Genomic DNA, 22,065 nt, shown 5'->3' on the forward strand with positions numbered 1-22,065 from the left:
GTTAAATGAAACCACCAAGTCAGGTAAGTCTTCCGTAAGTAAGCAAAAACATTTTAGAGCCTTCTAGAGACCACTTGAAGGCTTCTTACAGAATGCATTTGGAAATGAATTTGCTCCACCACCACCCACAACTTTTCTTTGGATTTCCATTTTAGTGACCAAACCTATAGAGCTACTGTATGTTTTTTTAAAAAAACATGTTGGATGTAGCTTTCCCCTCTTCTCTCTGATTTTGCTGTCCATGTATGCGCAATAAGGGATTCTGGAGGCAGCTGGTTTTTAACTTGCCCACTGCAGCAGGCACACAAAACTAGTCGGATCAGCTACAGTAGAATCCCATTTTCTCACAGCTCAAACTGTATTTAATAATTGCTATTGCAACCTCAAAGGGAAAGTCTGTATTTCTTCAGAGCTCCTTCACCACCATCCAGTGCGGATGATGCTTTAAAAAGTCCACTTAGACAGAGGACAAGGAGGAAAAGGAGTCTGGGCGGGCATTAAAAAAACCTTGTAAAAAGAAGCTTTGGCACCAGTGCCTTTATTAACGGAGGTGTGTCTGTACACGATACCATTTTTGAGTTCCCACTGAACTTTTCCATGCTGTAACAATTTCTGAATATGTTCCCAATTCTATACTGTGCCAACAGCACACACACTCCTTACAAAAATCAGAACAGGAAAAAAAAATCTAGGACAGTGGTTCTTAACCCTTTCTTTAACAGGGACCCCCCCCCCCCCCTTTAAATAACTTTAGTTGCTGCGGTTCCCCAAGATTTAACTCGAGATTTAAAAACCAAATAACAACAACAATAATACCTGTCCACTGAACCACTAACAATTACACCGTCCATTAAACAGAGATGCTGGAGGAGGAGAGAGGATTTTTCTTCCACTTCTTTCCACTAGTTTGCAGCTGGAGCGGATTGAACAATAATGCGCAGAGCCAGCCAGCCATTTCCTTGGCTCCTGTCGTGGCCACTCTGCTGTGGGGAGGAGTAGGACTCGGCAGCCTTCAAACCTTTGTAGACTCCCTATGTGATCATCATAGCCCCCTTGGGGTCCACAGACCACAGATTAAGAATCACTGATCTAGGAGACTACAAGTAATAGATTCAGATGTTAAAAATATAAAATAGGCTGTCCCCAAGATTATGGGAGGGGCATACATGGTCCTCCTGAGTTTGCAAGACCTGAGTGGGCCTACTGGTGACCAGGACACATGAAGGTCTCTCCTTTGTAGAGCTGAATCTGAAGATGACTTGATGGTAAATTACAACACCCACCTGACATTGTTCAACTGCAACTCCCAGCAATCTGCACCATTAAATAATGTTGTTTTTGAAATATGATTTTTATTAAGATCCATTAACTAATGTTAGTAGGATTTCTGGGTTCAGCATCTGGAGGGCTATATGATTCTTGCCCCTGCCTTAGATGGACCTCTGCAAAAGAGGTTTTTTTTTAAAAAAAACAAACAAACCTGTGATGAGTAAAATTTGGAGACCACTGCTATGGAACTCCCAAATGTTGTCCTCTTCCATTTTCAACTTGCTTGCTTTATTTATTTAAAGCATTTATAAAGGAGACAAAGGCATTCCAAAACTGAATGTGCTGTACTGTGAGCAACAGCACTCACTGAGCCTTGGGGGAAAAATGGTCATTGGCTGGTTAGGAGAGTTCTTGAAATCAAAACTGTTGGTTGTATAGAAGGAAAAAATGGTATCATGTACATAGGATACTGCCTTATATAAAGTCAAACCACTGATTAACCCAGCTCAGTTTGGTCTATGCCAAGCTCTCAGAGTCTTTGATGTCAGTCTTTCCCTACCTTAAAAATCGAGGATTCAACCTGGGACCTTCGGCAGGAGAAGTAGATGTTCTGCCATGGACCTATGGCTACACCCTATATAATATTTTAAATAAATATCCATATATATTACCAATCCTTCTCAAATGTGTTAGATTGCAACTCCTATTATCCCATGAAAGCATGGTTAAAGGCAAACCCCTGCTTGTGGAAGCCTGGCAAGCTTGTTGATGCCATTCCTTTTTCACACTTCCTTCTAGGGCCAGTACTCCCACACTTTTAACTATCATGTAGGTCAATTGTTCCCAATTTTTGGTCCTCCAGAGGATTTGGACTTCAGCTCCCATAATTCTTGACTGTTGGCCATGTTGGCTGGGGGTTCTGGCAGCTGAAGTCCAGAACAAATGGAGGACCAAAGGTTGGGAACCACTGTTTTAGGTTACCACGCTTAGGAAACAGATAAATAAATAAATAATAAAAATTTTATTTATATACCGCCCTTCCAACAGATCAGGGCGGTTTACAACAGGTTAAAACAGTACAATAAACAATAGACAATAAACAATAAAACCATACAGCAATTCCATAAAAACAAAAAAACAAAAAGCCCCGGGTTAGCCAATCCCGTTGCCAGTGCGGAGGAAGGAGGCCTAAAAGACTTTAATCTGGGAATGCAATCCTGAACAGGAAGGTCTTTAAATCCCGTCTAAATTGGGCCAGGGAGGTGGCTGAGCGGAGCTCTATGGGCAGCGTGTTCCAAAGGGCCGGGGCGGCGATGGAAAATGTCCTCCTAGTAGTGGAGACAAACCTCGCCCCGGGAACCCTAAGTAATTGCTGCCCAGATGTTCTGAGGGTGCGGGGCGGAATGTATGGGGAGAGGCGGTCCTTCAGGTATCCTGGGCCCAAGCCATTTAGGGCTTTATAGGTCATCACCAACACCTTATATTGCGCCCGGAAGCGAATGGGCAGCCAATGGAGATCTTTTAATACCGGTGTTATATGGCTGGCCCTGGAAGTGCCAGTGACCAGCCTGGCTGCCATGCTCTGCACCATTTGTAGCTTCCGGGTTTGGTATAAGGGTTGCCCCATGTAGAGTACATTGCAGAAATCCAGTCTCGAGGTTACCAGGGCATGTACCACAGTTTCAAGGTCCCTCTGGGCCAGGTATGGGCGCAGCTGGCGAATAAGCTGAAGCTGGTGACAGGTGCTCTTGACCGTCGCGTTCACCTGAGTAGTCAGGCGAAGGGACGAGTCAAGAAGCACCCCCAGACTGCGCACGGAGTCCTTCACGGGGAGCGTGACCCCTTCCAGGACAGGTGGAACCACCACCATTCCTGGACCAGGGGAACCTATCACGAGTACCTCCGTTTTCTCTGGATTCAGCTTGAGTCGGTTTTTCCTCATCCAGCCCATTACTGACTCCAGACAGGCCACGAGAGGAGAGACGCCATCCTCAGTCACTGCATCAGTCGGAGACATAGAGAAAACTATTTGGGTGTCATCAGCTTACTGATAACCCCGCGCCCCATGTCTCCGGATGATCTCTCCCAGCGGTTTCATGTAAATGTTAAATAGCATGGGAGACAGAATGGCTCCTTGAGGGACCCCAGATGTTAGGGGTCTCTTGTCGGAGCACACGTCTCCCAGCTGCACCATCTGGAACCTCCCAGAGAGGTAGGACCGGAACCACTGGAGCGCAGTGCCCCCGATTCCCACCTCAGCTAGGCGTTCCAGAAGGATACCATGGTCTATGGTATCGAAAGCCGCTGAGATGTCCAAGAGCACCAGCAGGGACACGCTTCCCCTGTCGATGCCCAGACGGAGATCATCGACCAAGGCGACCATGGCCGTCTCAACCCCGTAACCCGCCCGAAAGCCAGTTTGAAATGGGTCCAGATAATCCGTATCATCCAAGACCGCCTGAAGCTGGAGTGCAACCGCCCTCTCGATCACCTTCCCCAAAAATGGCAGCAGTGAAACTGGCCGATAATTATTATGTACCAGGGGGTCGAGGGAGGGCTTTTTTAATAAAGGTTTTACTATGGCCAATTTAAGATCAGATGGAAATTGCCCTTCCCTCAAAGATGTATTAATAATCCGGCGTAACAATAAAGTTACAGCCGGTCCCCCCTGGGCTGCTAGCCACGAGGGACAGGGATCGAGAGAGCAGGTTGTCTTCCGAACACTTCCGAGGATCTTGTCCACATCATCGGTACTTACCAACTCAAACCGATCCAGTTTAATAAGGTCCATGGAGGCCCTGGATGCCTCTACCCTAGGTTCTGCCTGAATGTCGGCATTAAGATGCAATAGTAGATACTATTAGGACCTCTCTCCTGGATGAATTTTCATGTGTCTATAAAAAACAGAGGAATTACAGAATCTTTTCTCACATACCAAGCATTCATATGGTTTCTCTCCAGTGTGGATCCTCTCATGAACAACACAGTTAGATTTCTTACTAAAGCATTTCTCACAGTAGGAGCATTTATGTGGCTTCTCCCCCGTGTGCACAACACTGTGTTTCCTTAAATGAGAGCTAGAGACAAAGGTCTTTCCACACTCGGAGCAGCCGTATGGTCTCTCCCCAGTGTGGGTCCTCTCGTGTATCACAAGGCGGGATCTCTGGCTAAAGTTCTGCCCGCAGTCCAAGCATTGATACGGTTTCTCTCCCGTATGAGTCCGCCTATGTGTCTTCAGCTGAAAGCTAGTCCGGAAGCTCTTCCCACATTCAGTGCATTCATAGGGTTTCTCTCCCGTGTGGGTTCTCTTGTGTTTAATAAGAGAGGCAGTCTCTCTGAAGCTGCTGCCACATTCAGAGCACTCGTGCGGTTTTTCTCCCGTGTGCGTCCTTTTGTGAATCACCAGCTGAAAACTGATCCGGAAGCTTTTCCCACACTCGGAACACTCATAAGGCTTCTCGCCTGTGTGGGTTCTCTCATGTTTAACAAGAGAGGCTTTCTCACTGAAGCTTTTCCCACAATCTAAACATTGGTGGGGCTTCTCACCAGTGTGAGTCCTTTTATGGAGCTTCAGGTGACAACTAATCCTGAATGTTTTCCCACAGTCGGAACATGTGTACGGCTTCTCTCCCGTGTGGGTTCTCTCGTGTTTAATAAGGGCACCTCTTTCAATGAACCTCTTGCCACACTCTGAGCATTTATGTGGCTTTTCACCCGTATGGATCCTCATGTGCTTAACCAGGATCCCCCTTTCGCCAAAGGCTTTCCCACACTCTGTGCACTCGTACGGTTTCTCTCCCGTGTGGGACCTCTCGTGTTTAATTAGGGTGGACTTGGCATTGAAGCTTTTTCCGCAGTTTGAACATTTGTATGGCTTCTCCCCAGTGTGGATTCTCTTATGCTTAATGAGATTTGTGTTCCAGCCAAAACTTTTCCCACATTCAGAGCAGATGTATGTTTTCCCTCCTGCAGGGGTCCTCTTGTGTGGAATAAGGGATGCGTTGCTGCTTGAGATTTTCCCACAGTGCGAGTATTTATTTAATTTATCCTTCACTTGCTTTTGATGGCCCTCAGGGAGATCTATGGTCTGATGCCATTGCTGCCCATTCTTAGTGCCTTGTTTTTTCCTACACTGGAAAGTGGTTTCATATAAGCTTGGGTCAACTTTCTCATATATGAAAGTTTTCCTTGGATGCCATTCTGGTCCCTGTGGACTTCCTGGCTTCATTTCCATTCTGGGTCTCCAGAAAAATGTCTCTTTGGTGCCTTCCGGTGGTATCTCACACACGCCTATTCCTCTAGGTTTTTCGACCTGAAAGGTCTCTTCTTCCTCTTCGTCCTTCAGCACTTGTCCATCACCATCTGGGACAAAAAAAGAGGTTATTTCTTTGAAGTCAGGTTCTGTTATGGTTTTGGAACCTATTTGCCAATTTAAAAAAAAACACACTATGAAAATTTAGCATACGAATCATCACATCATGTGATGCAGCAGCTAAAAAAGCCACTGCGATTCCAGCTTGCATCAATAGGAATATAGTGTCTGAGTTAAGGTAAGTACAGTTGGCCCTTCTTATACACAGATTTTTTATACAGGGATTCACGAATCTAGTTTGAAAATGTTGGGGATGGAGCAAGATTGTTTCCTGCTACTCCAGAGACTGAAGTCACAGAACAACGGATTCAAACTACAGGACAAGAGATTCCACCTCAACATTAGGAAGAACTTCCTAAGAGTAAAAGCTGTTTGAGCGTGGAAGACCCTGCTTTGAGGAGTGTTGGAGTCTCTTTCTTTGAAGGTTTTTAAACAGAGGTTGGATGGCCACCTGCCAGGAGTATTTTGGGTGAAAATTTCTTGGGTGAAAAAAGGATTATGAGTGGGAAAAGTTTAAGAAGGCCTATCATAGAGCATAGGTAGAAAAATGTGGCTCATGTGTCATGTGGGGCCACAGGTTCATTTTTGTAGCCCCCCCCCCCCCCCATGGAAGGAACCTGAAAACAGGCTTTTAAAGAGTCTGGTGCCTCCAAACATTGCCCTAAAAGACCATCTTACACCTGGTTCCCACCTATTATAATCCTTACCCAGTGAGCTGGCCTCCCAGTCGCTCTCCTTCTTGACTTCTAGAGGGAGCTGAATCTTCACAATGTCTCTTGGATCTTCCTCCTCCAACTTGGGGGACTTTAAATTCACATCACCTGGAGGCCCAGAAGTCTGAAAGAGAAAAAGGAGACATTATTCTAGCCAGCGTGGTGTAGTGGTTTGAGCATTGGACGATGACTCTGGAGACAGGGGTTCAAATCCCAGCTCAGCTATGTAAACCCACTGGGTGATCCTGGGCAAGTCACACTCTTTCAGCCTCAGAGGAGGGCAACGATTCTATATAAATACTAAAAAGCAAATTTGGACTTTGTCATTTTATATAAGGGACCCTATTTTACTATGCCTTTGTACTGAATGGCACTTGAGCATCCACGGATTTTGGTAGCCACGTGAGATCCTGGAACCAAACCCCAACAGAAACCAAGGGCCTACTATACCTCTTGTGGCCTGTCGGAACCTTGGTGGCACTGTGGACTGAATGGCTGCTGGTCATGCTGCCTCTCCAGGTCTGTGTCCTCCTCTTCCTCCTTCACTGGGCAAGAGACTGGGTTTTTGTAGGTTTCCTGGCCTACCTGGGGATGTGTGTAGGCCACATCTTCTCCTCCTGTGCATGGGGTGGCATCAGCCATTCTCTTCAAGGAGGTCTGAAATGCCTTGGTCTCCTCCTCCAGCCAAGACTGAGGTGGCTCTGAGCCATCTGTTCCATGGAGAGGAGACTCCACAGTCTTTAGGAATTCCTGCCACTGTGATTCCCAGCACTCTTCAGCTCCTTCCTCCGGTTCTTCTTTAATTTGGTCCAGAACTCCCTCAACTGGAAACTCCCCAGTGGTGGCGGCATGGACAAGGTGAGGGCCTTTTCCTTCCTCTGCTGCCTTCACCATCATTACAGGTGCCGAAGTCTCCTGTTGCTCCATTTTCCTTCCTAGCTGTGCCTCCAGGGCTAAAAAGGAAACATTTTAGTGAGTGTACCTTGGCTTATACAGTCATATCCTCCACATGCACAGATTCAAGCATCCGTGGCTTGAATATATTTTAAAATATAAAAATCTCCAGAAGCAAAGACTGATTTTGCCATTTTATATAAAGAACACATCTTACTGTGCCATTATATTTAACAGAACATGAGCATCCATGGGTTTTGGTATACAGTGGATACAAAAGGCCTGTTGTATATTGATTAGATATATTCCATCTTTCCATAAATGTGCTCAAAGCAGTCTACCTTGGCAGTCTAGTTTTGAGTCTCCCTCACCCGAAATCCAAAATATCCCAAAAACCAAAGCTTTTTTCATGGGTGGCTGAGATAGTGACACCTTTGCTTTCTGATGGTTCTGTGTACACAAACTTATGAAACTATGTTTCATGCACAAACTTATTTTAAAATATTGTACAAAATTACCTTCAGGCTATGTGCATAAGGTGTATATGAAACATAAATTAATTTTATGTATAGACTCGGGTCTCATCACCAAGATATCTCATTATGTACGTATATGCAAACACAGGTATTCCAAAATCATATACAGTCGGCCCACCCCATACGCGGGCTTCTCATACGCAGACTTGTGATCACCAATGGCGCATGTGCCCATGGCGCGCACACTGCACTGCACAGGGGAGTGCACCCCATTCATCTAAATGGGGCTTGAGCATGCACTGAATTCGCTTTATGCGGGGGGGGGTCTCGAAGAGATCCCCCGCATAAAGCAAGGGTCCACTATATATATATATATATATATATATATATATATATATAGCCAAAAAAGAAAATACCTCTGGTCCCAAACATTTCAGAAAAGAGAAACTCCTCCCACCTTTTAACTTCATACCTAAATCCATACATTGTTGTACTAATGCAACACACTAATTTTTTCAATTACAAAAAATATATGTCAGTATTTGTGGATACACACATTCCTTTAGGTTGGTTGAGTATATGTGACTTTAAGTCGCCTGACAACTTATGGCAGGGTTTTCACAGGCAATTTCATAGTTTTCACAGGCAAGGATCTCAGCCTCAAGGGAAGGCCATGGCAAACCCCCTCTGGAGAAAGGTTGCCAAGAAAACCCCATGAGAGGGTGGCCATAAGTTGGAATTGACTTGAAGGCACACACCACGACACCCCCACAAAAAAAGCATTGCAATACCCTGGCTCCATCTTAGGGGATCTTGAGATTTCTAGTTCCCATTGTGGCCCCAGGGAGGGACACACAACTCCCACCTTGCTCTTCAGAAACCCTTGCTCTGTACATCTCCCTCTTCTTGCTCTCTCCTCCAGCCCCAGATGCCATCTCCTGTCTGTGATATATTCCCTCTCTTTGCCTTTCCTGCCTCCCTTGGCTTCCCTTCCTTGCTTTGTCCAAAATTGGGACCATCTTTGCAAAATGCAATGCACCCACCTTGGGAAGGATGAGTCTCTTTGCTGCCGTTTCCCTGCAAAGGGAGGCAGGGAGGAGAACAGGAAGGTGGCCCTTCTTGCAACACATCCCACAATATGGTTTGTGTGTGTGCATGTGTGTGTGTGTGTTTTGTGTGGTCGCTCTAGGCAAAGAAACTCCATGCATTTAACCCCTGCAGTTCCCCTTTCAAAGATTTTATGGGGGAAGTAGTTACTTTTGTAACCAATGCTCCAGAGGTTAGGCTTCTAAAATCCTAGAGTTGGAAGGGACCCCCAAGGGTCATCCAGATCAACCCCATTCTGCCATGCAGGAACTGCAAATATGGAAAGGGGTTTCCTCCCTCAATTTCAGCACAATGGACAAATGAAAGGATTGATTTAAATATGGAAAGCCACAGGGGACTTTGGGCAAGCCCTTCTTTCACCCTAATTCAAGGAGAGTGAAGGGGAAGCTCTGGTCACACGTTTCCACAACCAGGATTACCTTAGAGTTGCCTTAAATCGGAGATTTGAAGACACACGACAACAACAACAACAATGACTGGCAGCCAGAGAAGAGTGCCCTCCCTATACATACACATAACATGACTTACAGATGATACACATCCAGCCATGCACACTTTCAGGAATCCTTGAAACAGTGCATTTAATTAGGGCCGCAACCTGATGAAAGAAATGTTCAAGATTTAATCATGAGTTTTATTTGATTTATCACTTTATCTATTGATTAAATTTGCTGACTGAGTATCTACAGCGCTGTGTACATTTACAGCGCTATAGAAATAAACAACAACAACAGCAACAACAACAATAATAATATTCTTTTTGAAGTAAGGAGTAAATCCTCATACCAATCCTGCTGCCAGTGGGTCTGGATGCAACCCATGGAGGATGCCCATCTCCTTTCATCCCAAAGCTCCACTTTCTCCCTTGAAGGGTAACTCTTTGGACTAGAATTCCTGCTGAGCATGGTGGCTGGGGGATTCTGGGAAATATAGCCCAAAGTAGTCACATTTCTTAATTCTATGACATATATGGTCTTGATCCTGCATCACAGAGAGAATGTTTCAACTCATAAAGTTTGCATGGCATTAATTTACATTAGTAAATTAGGATGCTTCACATCCCGGCTTGGCCATGAAACCCACTAGGACTAAGAGGAAGGCACTGGCAAACCTTCCCAAATAAAAATGCATCTGTGGAAGTAGACTTAAGTCTAGGAAATTTATATTGTGAGCTGCCTTGGGTCCCTTTTTTGGGAGAAAGGCGGCATAAAAATAAAATAAATTATTTAAAAATAGAAAAGCTCTTGCTGCCAACTTCTTTCTTTCAGTTAGTCTCAAAGATGCTACAGATCTCTCTACATACTACTTCCAATAAGTTTCCAATGAATACCCCAATAAATTTTGGCAATCAATGGTAGTCTCTTAAAGGCATACAACAAATATGTGTAAATTTACAGCGCTTTATAAATAAAAGTTAATAATAATAATAATAATAATAATAAATAACAAAGCCTATTTTAATCTTTATCAAGCAGCCCAGTGATACCAGGTACTCTGCAAAGGTAATGGCTCTTAAATTCCCCTTGAAGAGGAAGCCAATTCAAAATAATGAGCATTACAAAAGGGACTATGAATGAGAGACCTCCAAATCACATCCTATCCTCAACAGCCCTGCTCAGGTCTTGCAGACTCAGGGCTTTAGCTTCCTTGGGTGAAGGGATCCATCTGGAACGTGGTCTTCCTCTTTTCCTATTGCCTTTTACCTTACCTAAACTAACGTGGCAAGCTTCAGTGGGGTCAGGCCTTCCTGCGGTGTCGTGCTGTGTAACTTATGGTGCAGGTTGAGTCTTCCTAATCCAAATGGCTTGGGACCAAAGTGATTTTGGCGTTTTTCAGATTTGGGAATATTTACAAATTTGAAGTCAAAGGCTTTCATGGCCGCATCCATACTTTTTTTGTGGGTTTTTCGGGCTATGTGGCCGTGTTCTAGAAGTTTATTCCTGACATTTCACCTGCATCTGGGGCTAGCAGCTAGAACATGGCTACATAGCCCAAAAAACCCACAGAAAAACTATTTACATTTAGTTTTTTGTGGGTTTTTTGGGCCACTTGGCCATGTTCCAGAAAACTTTCTTCCTGACGTTTCGCCAGCATCTATGGCTGGCATCTTCAAAGAATGTTTGCCTGAAATGTTTGTTTTTGTTGTGTGTCTCCAAGTTGTTTCCAACGTATGCAACCCTAAGGTGAACCTACTGCAGAATTTTCTTGGCAAGTTTCTTCAGAGCAGAAGCTGAAAGAGTGTGACTTGCCCAGGGTCAGCCAGTGGGTTTTATATGGCTGAGCAGGGATTCAAACCCTGTTCTCCAGAGTCATAGTCCAACGCTCAAACCACTACACCATGCTGGCTCTCAAGATACATATACATAATGAGATATCTTAGAGATGGGTTGTTGGTGTTGTCCACTTCCTTTGAGTCAACTTTGACTCATGGCAACCCAGCGAATAAGACACCTCTAAGCCCCTCTGTCCTCATCTGCTCTGCTAAGATCCTGTAGGCTCAGCCAAATCTAAATAGGAAATACATTTGTTTCATGTATACCTTATACACATAGCCTGAAGGTAATTTTCTACACAATGTTTTCAGTATTGTGCATGGAACCAAGTTTGTATACACTGAACCATCAGAAAGCAAACATGTCCCTATGCCACCCATGTGGACAACTTTGGATTTTGAAGTATGAGTTGTCACTCATTTTTTTCTGAATAAATCAGAATCCAATTGCTCAGTTTAGGTTTGCATTTTATGCCCTGAGTTAAAAGCTTCTTTTTTTAAAGTTCAATTTGTTCATCCTCAGTACTTTATGTGGTTTGATTTGTAGTTCAAAAACTAGACGTTAGCCCAATTCATCTTCAAAAGTGGAATTACTTTAGTTGAGAGCGCAAACATGAATCAAACATTTCCTAGGAGTGTGGGGCATTGAGAAGGTTGGAAAACACTGTTCTACATCTTGCAGGACTGCAAATTCCACCAGCCGTAGGTAACACAGCCAGTAGTATGGAATCATGGGTGTTTCATTCCTGCAACATCTGGAGAGGTCACATTTTGGTCACACTTTCCTCATCACTAGTGGAACCATGCTAGAAATGTTGGACTACATTGTTCACCACTGGCTATGCTGATGAGGGCTGCTGGGAGCTGCAGTCCAACAACACTGGAAAGGCCACATGATTCCCAATGAAACTCTATTTAATGGTAAGGCTAGCCTTCAAACAAAGGCAAAATAGTAAGATAAATAATACAAACAGTATTTCTTTTTTTAAAAAAAGAGCTTTTATTTTTTTCCTCACAGTGTGCCAAGGGTTCCTTTCAAGACATGTGAGGATTCCTTGTCTACATTAATAGGAATGACTACAATAAAATCTGAAACTCTAACTCATGTATACAGTTGTCCTGTGTGTACCCTTTTATGTTTTTTGAGATCGGAACTAGAAACAAAGCTTTTCGGACACTCGGAACATTCATACGGCTTCTCCCCCGTGTGGGTGCGCTGGTGTGTGATGAGGTTGGCTTTCACGCTGAAGCTTTTCCCACAGTAGGGGCAACTGTAGGGTTTCTCCCCAGTGTGCCTCCGCTGGTGCTGAACCAAGTGGGCCAGCTGGCTGAAGTTATTGCCGCAGTACGAACAGTTGTACGGCTTCTCTCCCGTGTGTACCCTCTTGTGTGTGAGCAGCCGAGAGTTAGTCACAAAGCATTTCCCACACTCTGAGCACGGGTATGGTTTCTCCCCTGTGTGGGTTTTCCTGTGGATATTGAGGTTTCCTTTCTGACTGAAACGTTTGCCACAATCAAAACACTGGTGTGGTTTCCCTGCATGGTCATTCTTCTCACGACTTGAGAAGGATGATCCCCATGAGACCCTTTCCCCACATGCAGTGCCTTTGGACAGTTTTTCTCCTTTGGCCACTTTCCAGCGGTCAGAGCTCAGTGGTAAAAAGTGTTCACACTCAAGGCCTCTCTTTTTAGCCTTAGACCTACAGCCGGCCTCCTGGCTATCAGGTGAGCTTTCGTCACGCCTCAGCGAGGTGACGCACCTGGGTAGCTCACTCCCACGCTGAGGTAATTTGCATGGCTGCTCTCCACAAGCCCTCTTCTGGAAGCGTTCGCCGCAGGGGGCACACCGCGGAGGCTTGTCCACGGTCTGCACTTTCTGATTCTTTAGGAAGCCAAAGCTCTGGCGAAGACCATTTTCAGCACTGCTCTTTGCCCTCTTCTTCTGGCCGATGGTTCCCTCCTGGAAGCTCCTTTTGTTCTCTGTTTCCACAGAGCAAAGGGCTTGTTTTGCTGTTTTGCCTGGATAGTTTCCTTGCCGGTTGCCAAATATTTCTTCAGTCTCAGGACCTGGGAAAAGCTTTCCTGTGGTTCTGTCCAGGGGCAATCCCCACTCCATAGGCTCAGAGATTCCCAGCAGGAAGGCCGCTTTCTCTGCCTTCTCTTGCACATGCTGTTCACGTCCTGGAAGGAAAAGTATACAGTAATTGTATCAAGAGTCATATGCCCAACCATCAGGGGTTCACTTGTTCATTCAACCTCTCATCTTGCTTTCTGGCCAGCCAACTCACAATTTACTGCCTGAGACAAGGCAGCAAAGGACTGCCTTGTCTCAGTCCAGTCATTTCCCCACAGAAAGCCCAACGAACAGTTCACCGGCAGCAAACAGAAAATTATAAATAATCATTTAAGATATTATCAGTGGGCCCTTGATATCCACTGAGATTTTGTTTCGAGGGGCCCCAGCAAATACCAAAATCCATGGATGCTCAAGTGCCTTTACATACAGTGGCATACTAAAATGGTGTCCCTTAGATTAAATCAAGATTTCCTTTTGGGAATTAATTTTTTTCCCCAAGCTGTGGATGGTGAAATCTGTGAACACAGAATCAGTGAATGTGAAGGACCAACTGTATTCTTACTGGATGAAAGTATTAAACAACTAATTAAACAACTAACCAGTTTCCATCCTTGGCCACATCCAAAATCTGCTGCCTGAGGTGGCTGCTTCACTCTGGCTAGGGCTAGGGCCAGTACTGTCCCAAAGCAGCTTATGTTGATATTGAGGGTTGTTTTTTTTAAAAAAAGAGAGATGACTCATGTTTTAAATGGGTACTGTAATGTCCTGTTTTTTATTCTGCTGGGAGATGGAAGGAGGCAGCAGTTTTTGATGCATGTCATTTTTGTATTACGAGAAGGACCTACAATAAAGAGTCGAACTACAGACTACATACTATTGGTTCAGGGCACCTTGATATCTTTTCCCAACTGAACACAAGATGAACCCTCCTGGATCAGCCAGGTATGAATAAGAGACAGGTCTGGTGGTGTGATCAAGCTTGAGGAACTCTCTCCTGGTAATGGGTGCTGAATTCATGGATAAGAATCAATGGATATGAAGGGCTGACTGTATACTGAATGCTCCTGGATATGGAGGTTCCATTTTGTTAATGAGACACAAAACAGCTGCAAACAGACTTCTGATATAGTTTACCAGCCATCTAAACCCAATGCCATTGCTTCTGTCCTACAGCAACAGGTTCTACAATTTATCTATGGCCTTTCAGAACCTCTTTTCATGAAAGGTAACATTTATACTTTGAACTCAAAACTTCAGGCCTACCCAGCCAGAGACTCTTGTCCCCCTCCTCTTGAGCTTTATCCTCTTCTTCTTCTTCTGCATCCTCCTCTTCCTCTGTAGAGAGGCAGCTCTCTACAGCGTCTGATGGATCCTGCTCCGATGTAGGGGAATTAACAAATGCTTCTTCCAGTAATCCAGACCTCTGAAATATAAGCATGTGTTATTAGTCAAGGAATCTGAGATCCAGGGTTTATATCCCAAAGGCACAAGATGTGCCAACCTTGAAGAAGCAGGAAAAACCTGGTCTCAATGGGAAACTGTCTAGGAACCCAATGTACTCCCCTCTATTACTAAATAAAATTGGGGATGACAGATGTTGTAGTTGAAGACGCCTGGAGGATCCAAAGCAGTGTTCAGGAGTCTAGTCTCCTGTGGAAGAAGGAACAAGCCAGGGTTAATGAAGAAGAGCTCTGCTGGATCAGACCAAAGTTCCATCATATTCTGTGATGCCCAATAAAGGTATTGCTGGTTTGTAGATTTTGGATGTTATTGTACTTTGTTGTATGGCCAACACGGCTACACCGAATATGTATTCTGGTTCCGCGGTGGCCATCCAGATGTGCAAAGTCAATCCACAGCAGGACATGAAGCAGGCCAACAGCACCTTCCTGTGGTCAAGCTACTGACTCTCAAACAGTACAGGAAGGGCATGCAGTGTTGTAGATGGCTGACAGGTATGTATGACTGGAAAGAGGCAATGCTGAGGGTACCTGCGAGCTAAAGATTTTCAATGGTTTTAAAACAGAATGACAGCCAAGAGAAAGGTGGGATAATAAGTAAATAAATAAATAAAAGTCAAAGCCCATGCACAGGATAGGATCTTATGGAGAAATAAATGAAGTGGGTAGAAACAGTTTGGTATAGTGGTTTGAGTGTTGGACTACAACTCTGGAGACCAGGGTTTGCCTCCCTGCTTGGACATGGAAACCCAGTGAGTGGCCTTGGGCAAGTCACTCTCTCAGCCTCAAATACATACCCCCCCAAAACAAATCTTGCCAAGAAAACCTCGTGATAGGGTTGCCATAAGTCAGAAATTACTTGAAGGAATAGAATAACAACAATACTAGAGAGCAAGGGAGTCATCTAAAAATACTGAGTGGTGGCAGATTACGGCTATACCATTGAAAGAACTTCATACACCACCTGTGACCTTTGAAAACTTGTGTAAGGTATTTTGTGCTGTTTGGTTGGCATAATAAAGGTAGCAGCACTATGTGTGGTTTGTTTGGTTTTTTTGGATTTCGCTACAGTTAGCATTAACATGGTTATCCCTGGATGTGTATATTTTGGATCTGAAGATTCTAAATTGAGTTGTATTGGGGGAATAGCAGCAAATAGACTGGGGATTTTCACTTCTAAATTTGTCTCCAGGTGTGTCAGTACTGAGGCTTAAGGGGCTCACTGTATTCTGCCTGTTAGCTTGAGTCTTGGGAACAGATGTGTTTTGGATTTTGCTTTTTAAAAATTTTTTTTTGAATATCTGTATTTGCAAATACATACAAAATGAGATACTTGGGATGCAAATCTAAACACAAATGTAATTCATGTTTCATGTACACCTTATACACATAGCCTGATGGTAATTTTATACAATATTTTAAATAAGCAATTTCCTGGCCAAATCCTTACTTTTTGTTCCTGGTTCTCAGCCTCTTGTAACCTCAAGAGGAAGTTTTCAGCCAAGGCCAGAGCCTGAGTGCAGGTGGCGGGCCCATTTTTGCATACCCAGATCTGCATCTCCAGAGGCAGGATGGTCAAGAACTGCTCCAGGACCACTAAGTCCACAATCTGCTCCTTGGTGTGTTTCTCTGGCACCAGCCACTGGTGGCAAAGTTTCTGTAGTTCACCCAGAACTGACCGGGGCCCCTCGATCTCCTGGTAACAGACGTGCCGGAAATGCTGGCGCTTTATCTCCAAGCGGTCTGGGTCGGCTTTCCCTGGAATCTGTTCCTTCAACCATTTGGAACTTTCTGAGCTTTCACAGGCCTCTTGGGTTTTTCTGCCAAAGTCTGGTAATGTATGTATTGCCATGGCACCTCCTCTTCCTCCTGGGAACCAGCAGGCATCTTTTACAGCTCGATACGAAGCCTTAAATGCCTTCATATCCTCATTTGAGAGAGGCTCAAATAACCGCGATGGTCTCCACACTGAGTAAGGAGAGAGCCCTATGCTTGGGTCTTTTTCTTGGTGCTGAGCATCCAGCTGAAGTTTTAGCCTCTCACCCTTTGCTTGTTTCTTCTGCACTTGAGCTGTCCTACTCAACTTCTCTCTCATGGCCTTTCCTTGGAACACATGTGACTCTCTTCCTGTTTGTTCTTCTCTTCGTCCTGGTCCCAGCAGGTCACTCTCGGCCATTTTACCTCCTGACTGCACCACCAGAGCTGGAAAAGAAAAATCAACACCTATTACCTGATGCAATGCATTGCCTACTGTACGTTTGAACTCAGCACAATTTTTAAAACTTTAAGAGCAACAACAACAAAACTATCTACAGGACAAAGTACCTCAAAAACATCTGCTTCCATGTGAAATGGCTCAGTCTTTAAGGCTAGGCTTGGCACCTCTGTTTTCTGTCCCAATTATATATATGAAACCACACAGGTGCTCTGACAGAGTTATAGTCCACAAGCTCTTATAATTAAGTGCTATTCCACAATCAACAGTTTCCACCATTCGGAATAGTGACTGGGGATGTGGCTGAGACACTATGCATACTGTAAAACTACTAAGACAGCCAGCACGGTGTAGCAGTTTCAGCATCAGATTTGGGCCTGGGAGACCAGGGTTCGAACCGCAGCTTGATCATGGAAATCCGCTGGATGACCTTGGTCACACACTTTTAGCCACGTAAAACTCAGTGATAGATTCACCTTAGGGTTGCCATAAGGCACACAACAACTACTGAAAACATTTCAAGAAAACATTACCTTAAAATAATAAATGTGTTATTTTGTTCATTATTGCCTTTTAGATGTTTTAACTGAGGCTTTTTTTTAAAGATGGGGCTAAAAAAATTCTTATGTTGGGCATTGGGTTGCCAGGTTTTCAAAATCACAGTAAAAGACAGTCAACATTCAAAAGGGGGTTGACAATCAAGGAATAACTAATCACAAGGTTGTGGAATGTCATTATCTGAGTTTCTCAATTTGACTGCCATAGTCATTAGAGGCCTTATAATATGTTATACATTAATACTATTTGATGTTTTGTTATTGTTGTGTGCCTTCAAGTCATTTCTGACTTATGGTGATGCTAAGGCTATCATGGGGTTTTCTTGGCAAGTTCCTTCAGAGGGGTCTCTGCCATCACAAATAAAATTTATTATTATTATTGTATTAGTGGATTTTATCTATTTTTATGAGATGTTTTAATGGTTTTTATATGGTCTGTAAACCGCTTTGATCTATGGAAAAGCAGTATACAAATATTTTTTTAATTATTATCACCATCCTGAGGCTGAGACAGTGTGACTTGGCCATGGTCACCCGGTGGGTTTACATGGCTGAGCCAGGATTCAAACCCTGGTCTCCACTGTCATAGTCTAATGCTCAAACCACTACACCACACTATGTTACACTGAATGATAGGACATATAGTTATGTGTTAATCACTAAGGGAAATGCACATGTTCTTTTGATGTTTAACTAACAGATGGGATGGGAGACAAGGCTATGCCTGCAGTTTCAAGGGATGGCACAAGGTAAAAGGAAAGGATGCCCATGGGAAAGGGGGGAAATTAACATGTTTGCGTTCAGGGGTGAAAGGGATGTTCGCCATCTTAAAATCTTTCTAGTGAGTCATTCTTTCTCATGATGGCCAAAATAGAACAGCCTTAATTTAGTCATCTTGGCTTCCAGGGAGAGATCAGGCTTGATCTGTTCAAGACCCACTTGTTGGTCTTCTTGGCCATCCATGGCATCCACAGCACTCTTCTCCAACACCACATCTCAAAGGAGTTGATTTTTCCCTCCTATCTGGTTTCTTCACTCTCCAACTCTCACATCTGTACATAGGCACTTATCACATGGAGGTTTTTGCAGCTCAGATCCGGGGTGACTCCTGGTTCAGCTATGCGATTTCACATCATGACGTGACTGTTTTATCACACCTGGTTGCCCTTCTGCTGCCCTTCCGAATCGAGGGGAAATCGAATCCAAGGCAGATTCAAGCAAAACGGAGTGAGTGCAAACTGTATTACCACACCGGTGCATACCATATGGATTCAACGATTCGAACTGGGACCCTTGCGCATGCTCAGTGGGGGTCTGAACACATCATGAACCTTTGCACTTCTGGGATGAAGAAGGGGACCACATCCTGGTTCCACTTTCACATGAATGCTAGCCTCACGTGAATGAAAGCTTCAGGTTCTATGGGCTTTAGAGTCCGTTTTGGCACCCAAACTAGCACTCTTTCCCTGGGATATATGCTCTGTTTTTTTCCAGTCACACAAGGAGCCTTTCTATGGGAGATATGGTCCCCTGCAGCACCCAAACTAGCACTCTTTCTCTGGGATATATACTCCGTTTTTTCCAGTCACACAAGGAGCCTTCCCCAGCGGCATCAGAAATGGCCGCTTTCCCCCTCCTCTCCAGCATGTCTCCTGCCCACGTTAAAACATGAATACATCATTCCCCAGTAGCTCTCTGCCCTTTCCCCAGCGGCATCTGAAACAACCGCATTTCCCCTTGGCAGCAATGGAAGCGCGCGGGGGGGGGGGGAGTACCAGATGCAAATGGGGCAAAATTGCAGTACGGCATCATGGGAAATGTGGGACCTTGGAGGTTTGGGGGGGTGTACCAGGACGGAAGTGAAGTTGCATTCCACACCAGACCAATTTGGAGTGAAATCGAAGTGAGCTTGAATGCAAATTCTGTGAATTCACTTTTTTCCGAATTCATCGAAATGAGGAGTCACTTTGGAATCACTGCAGAAGCGCCACGGAAGGAACGCCCATAGAAAGGAATCACGTGATAATACATCACGTTATCACATGAATTCGCATCATTGGACCCGCAGTCACATCGGATCTGAGCTGCAAAAAGCTGCAAAAACCTCCGTGTGATAAACGCCACAGAGATAGGGAGGAAAATGGCTTGGACGATTCTAACTTCAGTGCTCAATTTTATATCTTTACTCTTTAGGATCTTGTTCAGTTCTTCCATGGCTGCCCTTCCCATTCCTAGCCTTCTTCTAATTTCTTTACTGCAATCTACATTCTGCTCCTAGCCTCTATGTTTGATCCAAGGTACAGGGGAACTCTTTCACTATTTCAGTTTTGTCATCATCTATATCTATATCTAGATTTAGCTACTCAGAAGTACGGTTCCACCTTAAGCAATGATTTAGCCAATACACATGATATTACAACCTTAAGAGTGAAAACCTACAAACACCTCCTGGAAAGCCAGTTCATCAGAATTGAGGGGGACAAATCCCCAGGAAAAGTAGGCTTAAAAGCTCAATAGTATTTAGTATGAGAGCCAGCGTGGCACAGTGGTTTCAGTATTAGACTATGAGTCTAGAGACCAGAGTCTGATTCCCTGCTCGGCCATGAAACCTATTGGGTGAACTAGGGCAAGTCACACTCTCTCAGCCTCAGAGGATCGTAATGGCAAACCCACTCTCAACAAATCTTGCCAAGAAAACCCCACAATAGGCTTACCTTAGGGTCGCCATGAATCAGAAACAGCTCAAAGGCACACAATAACAACAACAGTATTTAGGCACGTGATTTGGGATTATTCTCAAAACACCACTCTCATAATCTCCCAACAGATTAAATACTGATCCTCTCCCTCTTTCCCCCACTTTGAGGTCTCCTCAGGAAGAAAAACTCAGAGTGATCTTTTAGCACCTTTGAGACTCACTGAAAGAAAGAAGTTGGCAGCATGAGCTTTCATAGATTTAAGCCGACATCCTCAGACCCTAAATCTAGGTATGCTTATGTCTAGGAAAGCTCATGCTGCCAACTTCTTTCTTTCAGTGAGTCTCAAAGGAGCTACAAGATCTCTCTGTATACTAATCCTCTAGACTAACATGGCTATATCTTCGAATAAAACCCAGAGAGTTGTGTAAGGCTGAAACACTAGAAAATGGGTGGCTTTTGGCTAGTTGGGACCCCCTCCCTGAACAACTCATTAAACCCCCTTCCCATTTAAATGCATTAAGGGTATATAAAAATTAAATATATATTTATGACCGTCCACCACTCCCTTCCCTTCTAATAATAATAATAGTAATAGTAATAATAATAATAATAATAATAATAATTTCCAAAATTTGATCACTTTGCATTTGGACCTTTGGAAATAAAGTAGAGACTGGTTAGACCCAATACTCCCGACGATTATATTTGAATATATTTGAATGTATACTTATCTATGCCCCTCCACCCCTTGTAATAATAATAATAATAATAATAATAATAATAATCTTATTTCCATTATTAGATTACTTTGCATTTGGGCCTCATTCCTTCTCCACTGAGCTAAATACAAATAAATAAAGTACTGAGTGGCTAGCTCAACAGTCCCCACCCCCAATGATATTTAAATATATTTGTGTATATATATATATATATATATATATATAATCTTTGTCCCTCTTTCCACTTCCTCCCCTTTTAATAATAATAATAGTAATGCATATATTTCCTTTGCCTTTCCCCTCCATGGAGCTCAATGCAAAGCCACCCAATTTTGGAAATGATGTACTGAGTGGTCAGTAGTTCCAACTGGAGTCCCTCCTCATTACATCTGAATATGTCTGAGTCTATCGGGATGTATAGCTGTCTCTGCCCCTCCTCCCCTTATGATGATGATCATGATGATCATGATATTAATATCAATGCTACTATCCAGTGCCTCCTCCTCCTCACTCCTTTCGCTGCTGCTTCTGCTGCTGCTCCTTCTCTGCATGCTCTCCTTCCTAAGAGTCCCGCGGAGGAGCCTCCATTGCGCCAACGATGGAGACACATACAAAGGACACTTTCGCACCCGGGAGAAATACGGCGACGGACCGGAAGCAGGAGGAGGCGGAGGAGGAAGGATGGGACACCCACTTCCGGTCCCACAGCCCCACACACACACACGCGCAGGGGCCGCTCTAGGCGTACGAGCTCTGTGGCCTCAACCCTTACGAGGAAAGAAATTGGCGCAGGCGCAGATCGGTTCTCTCATGGAGGGACTGCTTGCCACAGAATGCTGGCCCCTAGAGGTTTAACCACCACACTGCAGGATAAAAGCCGTTTGAAAATGTGGGATTCTGGGATTTGTAGTCCGAGGACCCACTGCAGCCCACAGTGTATAATAAAAGCAGTTTGACAGTACCTGTAACTGCCATGGCTATTGAATCCTGGGATTTGTAGTTTGGTGGGGCACCAGAGCCCACACTGTAAAATAAAAGCAGTTTGAAAGGACTGTAACTGCCATGGCTCTATCTATTGGATCCTGGGATTTGTAGTTTGGAGGGGCACCAGAACTCACACTGTACAATAAAAGCAGTTTGGGAGCACCGTGGAGTCCTGGGATTTGTAGTCTGGGGAAGCACCAGGCAGAATACCTCAACTCTGGACTTAACCTCTTAGAGCTACTTTTGGGGAG

The 22,065-nt window shown here is 44.3% G+C and overlaps 2 protein-coding genes across 4 annotated transcripts; both read right to left on the minus strand.

The window, feature by feature from the left end:
* Positions 1-3,677: 3,677 nt before the first annotated feature.
* LOC149320800 (uncharacterized) lies at positions 3,678-8,788 on the minus strand. The gene is made up of 4 exons (XM_089504030.1): positions 8,768-8,788; positions 6,805-7,307; positions 6,349-6,478; positions 3,678-5,631 (listed from the first exon to the last, which is right to left on the minus strand). The coding sequence occupies exons 2-4, from the start codon at positions 7,279-7,281 to the stop codon at positions 4,130-4,132; spliced, it is 2,109 nt and encodes a 702-aa protein (XP_089360156.1). The 5' UTR covers positions 7,282-7,307; positions 8,768-8,788; the 3' UTR covers positions 3,678-4,129.
* A 3,317-nt stretch (positions 8,789-12,105) lies between these two features.
* Positions 12,106-21,449, minus strand: LOC149320801 (uncharacterized). 3 transcript variants are annotated; one of them, XM_089504013.1, is made up of 4 exons: positions 21,342-21,449; positions 16,091-16,842; positions 14,444-14,603; positions 12,106-13,284 (listed from the first exon to the last, which is right to left on the minus strand). In XM_089504013.1, exons 1-4 carry the CDS (start codon positions 21,379-21,381, stop codon positions 12,206-12,208), a joined length of 2,031 nt encoding a protein of 676 aa, XP_089360139.1. In that variant the 5' UTR covers positions 21,382-21,449; the 3' UTR covers positions 12,106-12,205. The 3 variants fall into 3 exon arrangements, with proteins under 3 accessions (XP_089360139.1, XP_089360146.1, XP_089360131.1); XM_089504020.1 differs by lacking the exon at positions 21,342-21,449 and adding an exon at positions 20,127-20,297; XM_089504005.1 differs by lacking the exon at positions 21,342-21,449 and adding an exon at positions 18,352-19,128.
* Between the last annotated feature and the right edge of the window lie 616 nt (positions 21,450-22,065).

The sequence above is a fragment of the Sceloporus occidentalis genome, unplaced genomic scaffold, assembly GCF_023333645.1.
Source record: "Sceloporus occidentalis isolate IW3139 unplaced genomic scaffold, rSceOcc1.0.p SCAF_1, whole genome shotgun sequence".
In the NCBI taxonomy this organism is placed as follows: Eukaryota; Metazoa; Chordata; class Lepidosauria; order Squamata; family Phrynosomatidae; genus Sceloporus; species Sceloporus occidentalis.

Excerpts from the sequence above, each read along its gene's own strand:
- LOC149320800 (XM_089504030.1), bottom strand. The coding sequence starts at position 7,281 with ATGGAGCAACAGGAGACTTCGGCACCTGTAATGATGGTGAAGGCAGCA. Across the intron at positions 6,479-6,804 it reads GTTCCGACAGGCCACAAGAG|ACTTCTGGGCCTCCAGGTGA; the intron begins GTATAGTAGGCC and ends TTTCTCTTTCAG. Across the intron at positions 5,632-6,348 it reads CTGGGAGGCCAGCTCACTGG|ATGGTGATGGACAAGTGCTG; the intron begins GTAAGGATTATA and ends TTTTTGTCCCAG.
- LOC149320801 (XM_089504005.1), bottom strand. The coding sequence starts at position 18,472 with ATGTACAGATGTGAGAGTTGGAGAGTGAAGAAACCAGATAGGAGGGAA. Across the intron at positions 14,604-16,090 it reads CTGAGAACCAGGAACAAAAA|AGGTCTGGATTACTGGAAGA; the intron begins GTAAGGATTTGG and ends CTTATATTTCAG. Across the intron at positions 13,285-14,443 it reads GGACAAGAGTCTCTGGCTGG|GACGTGAACAGCATGTGCAA; the intron begins GTAGGCCTGAAG and ends TTTTCCTTCCAG.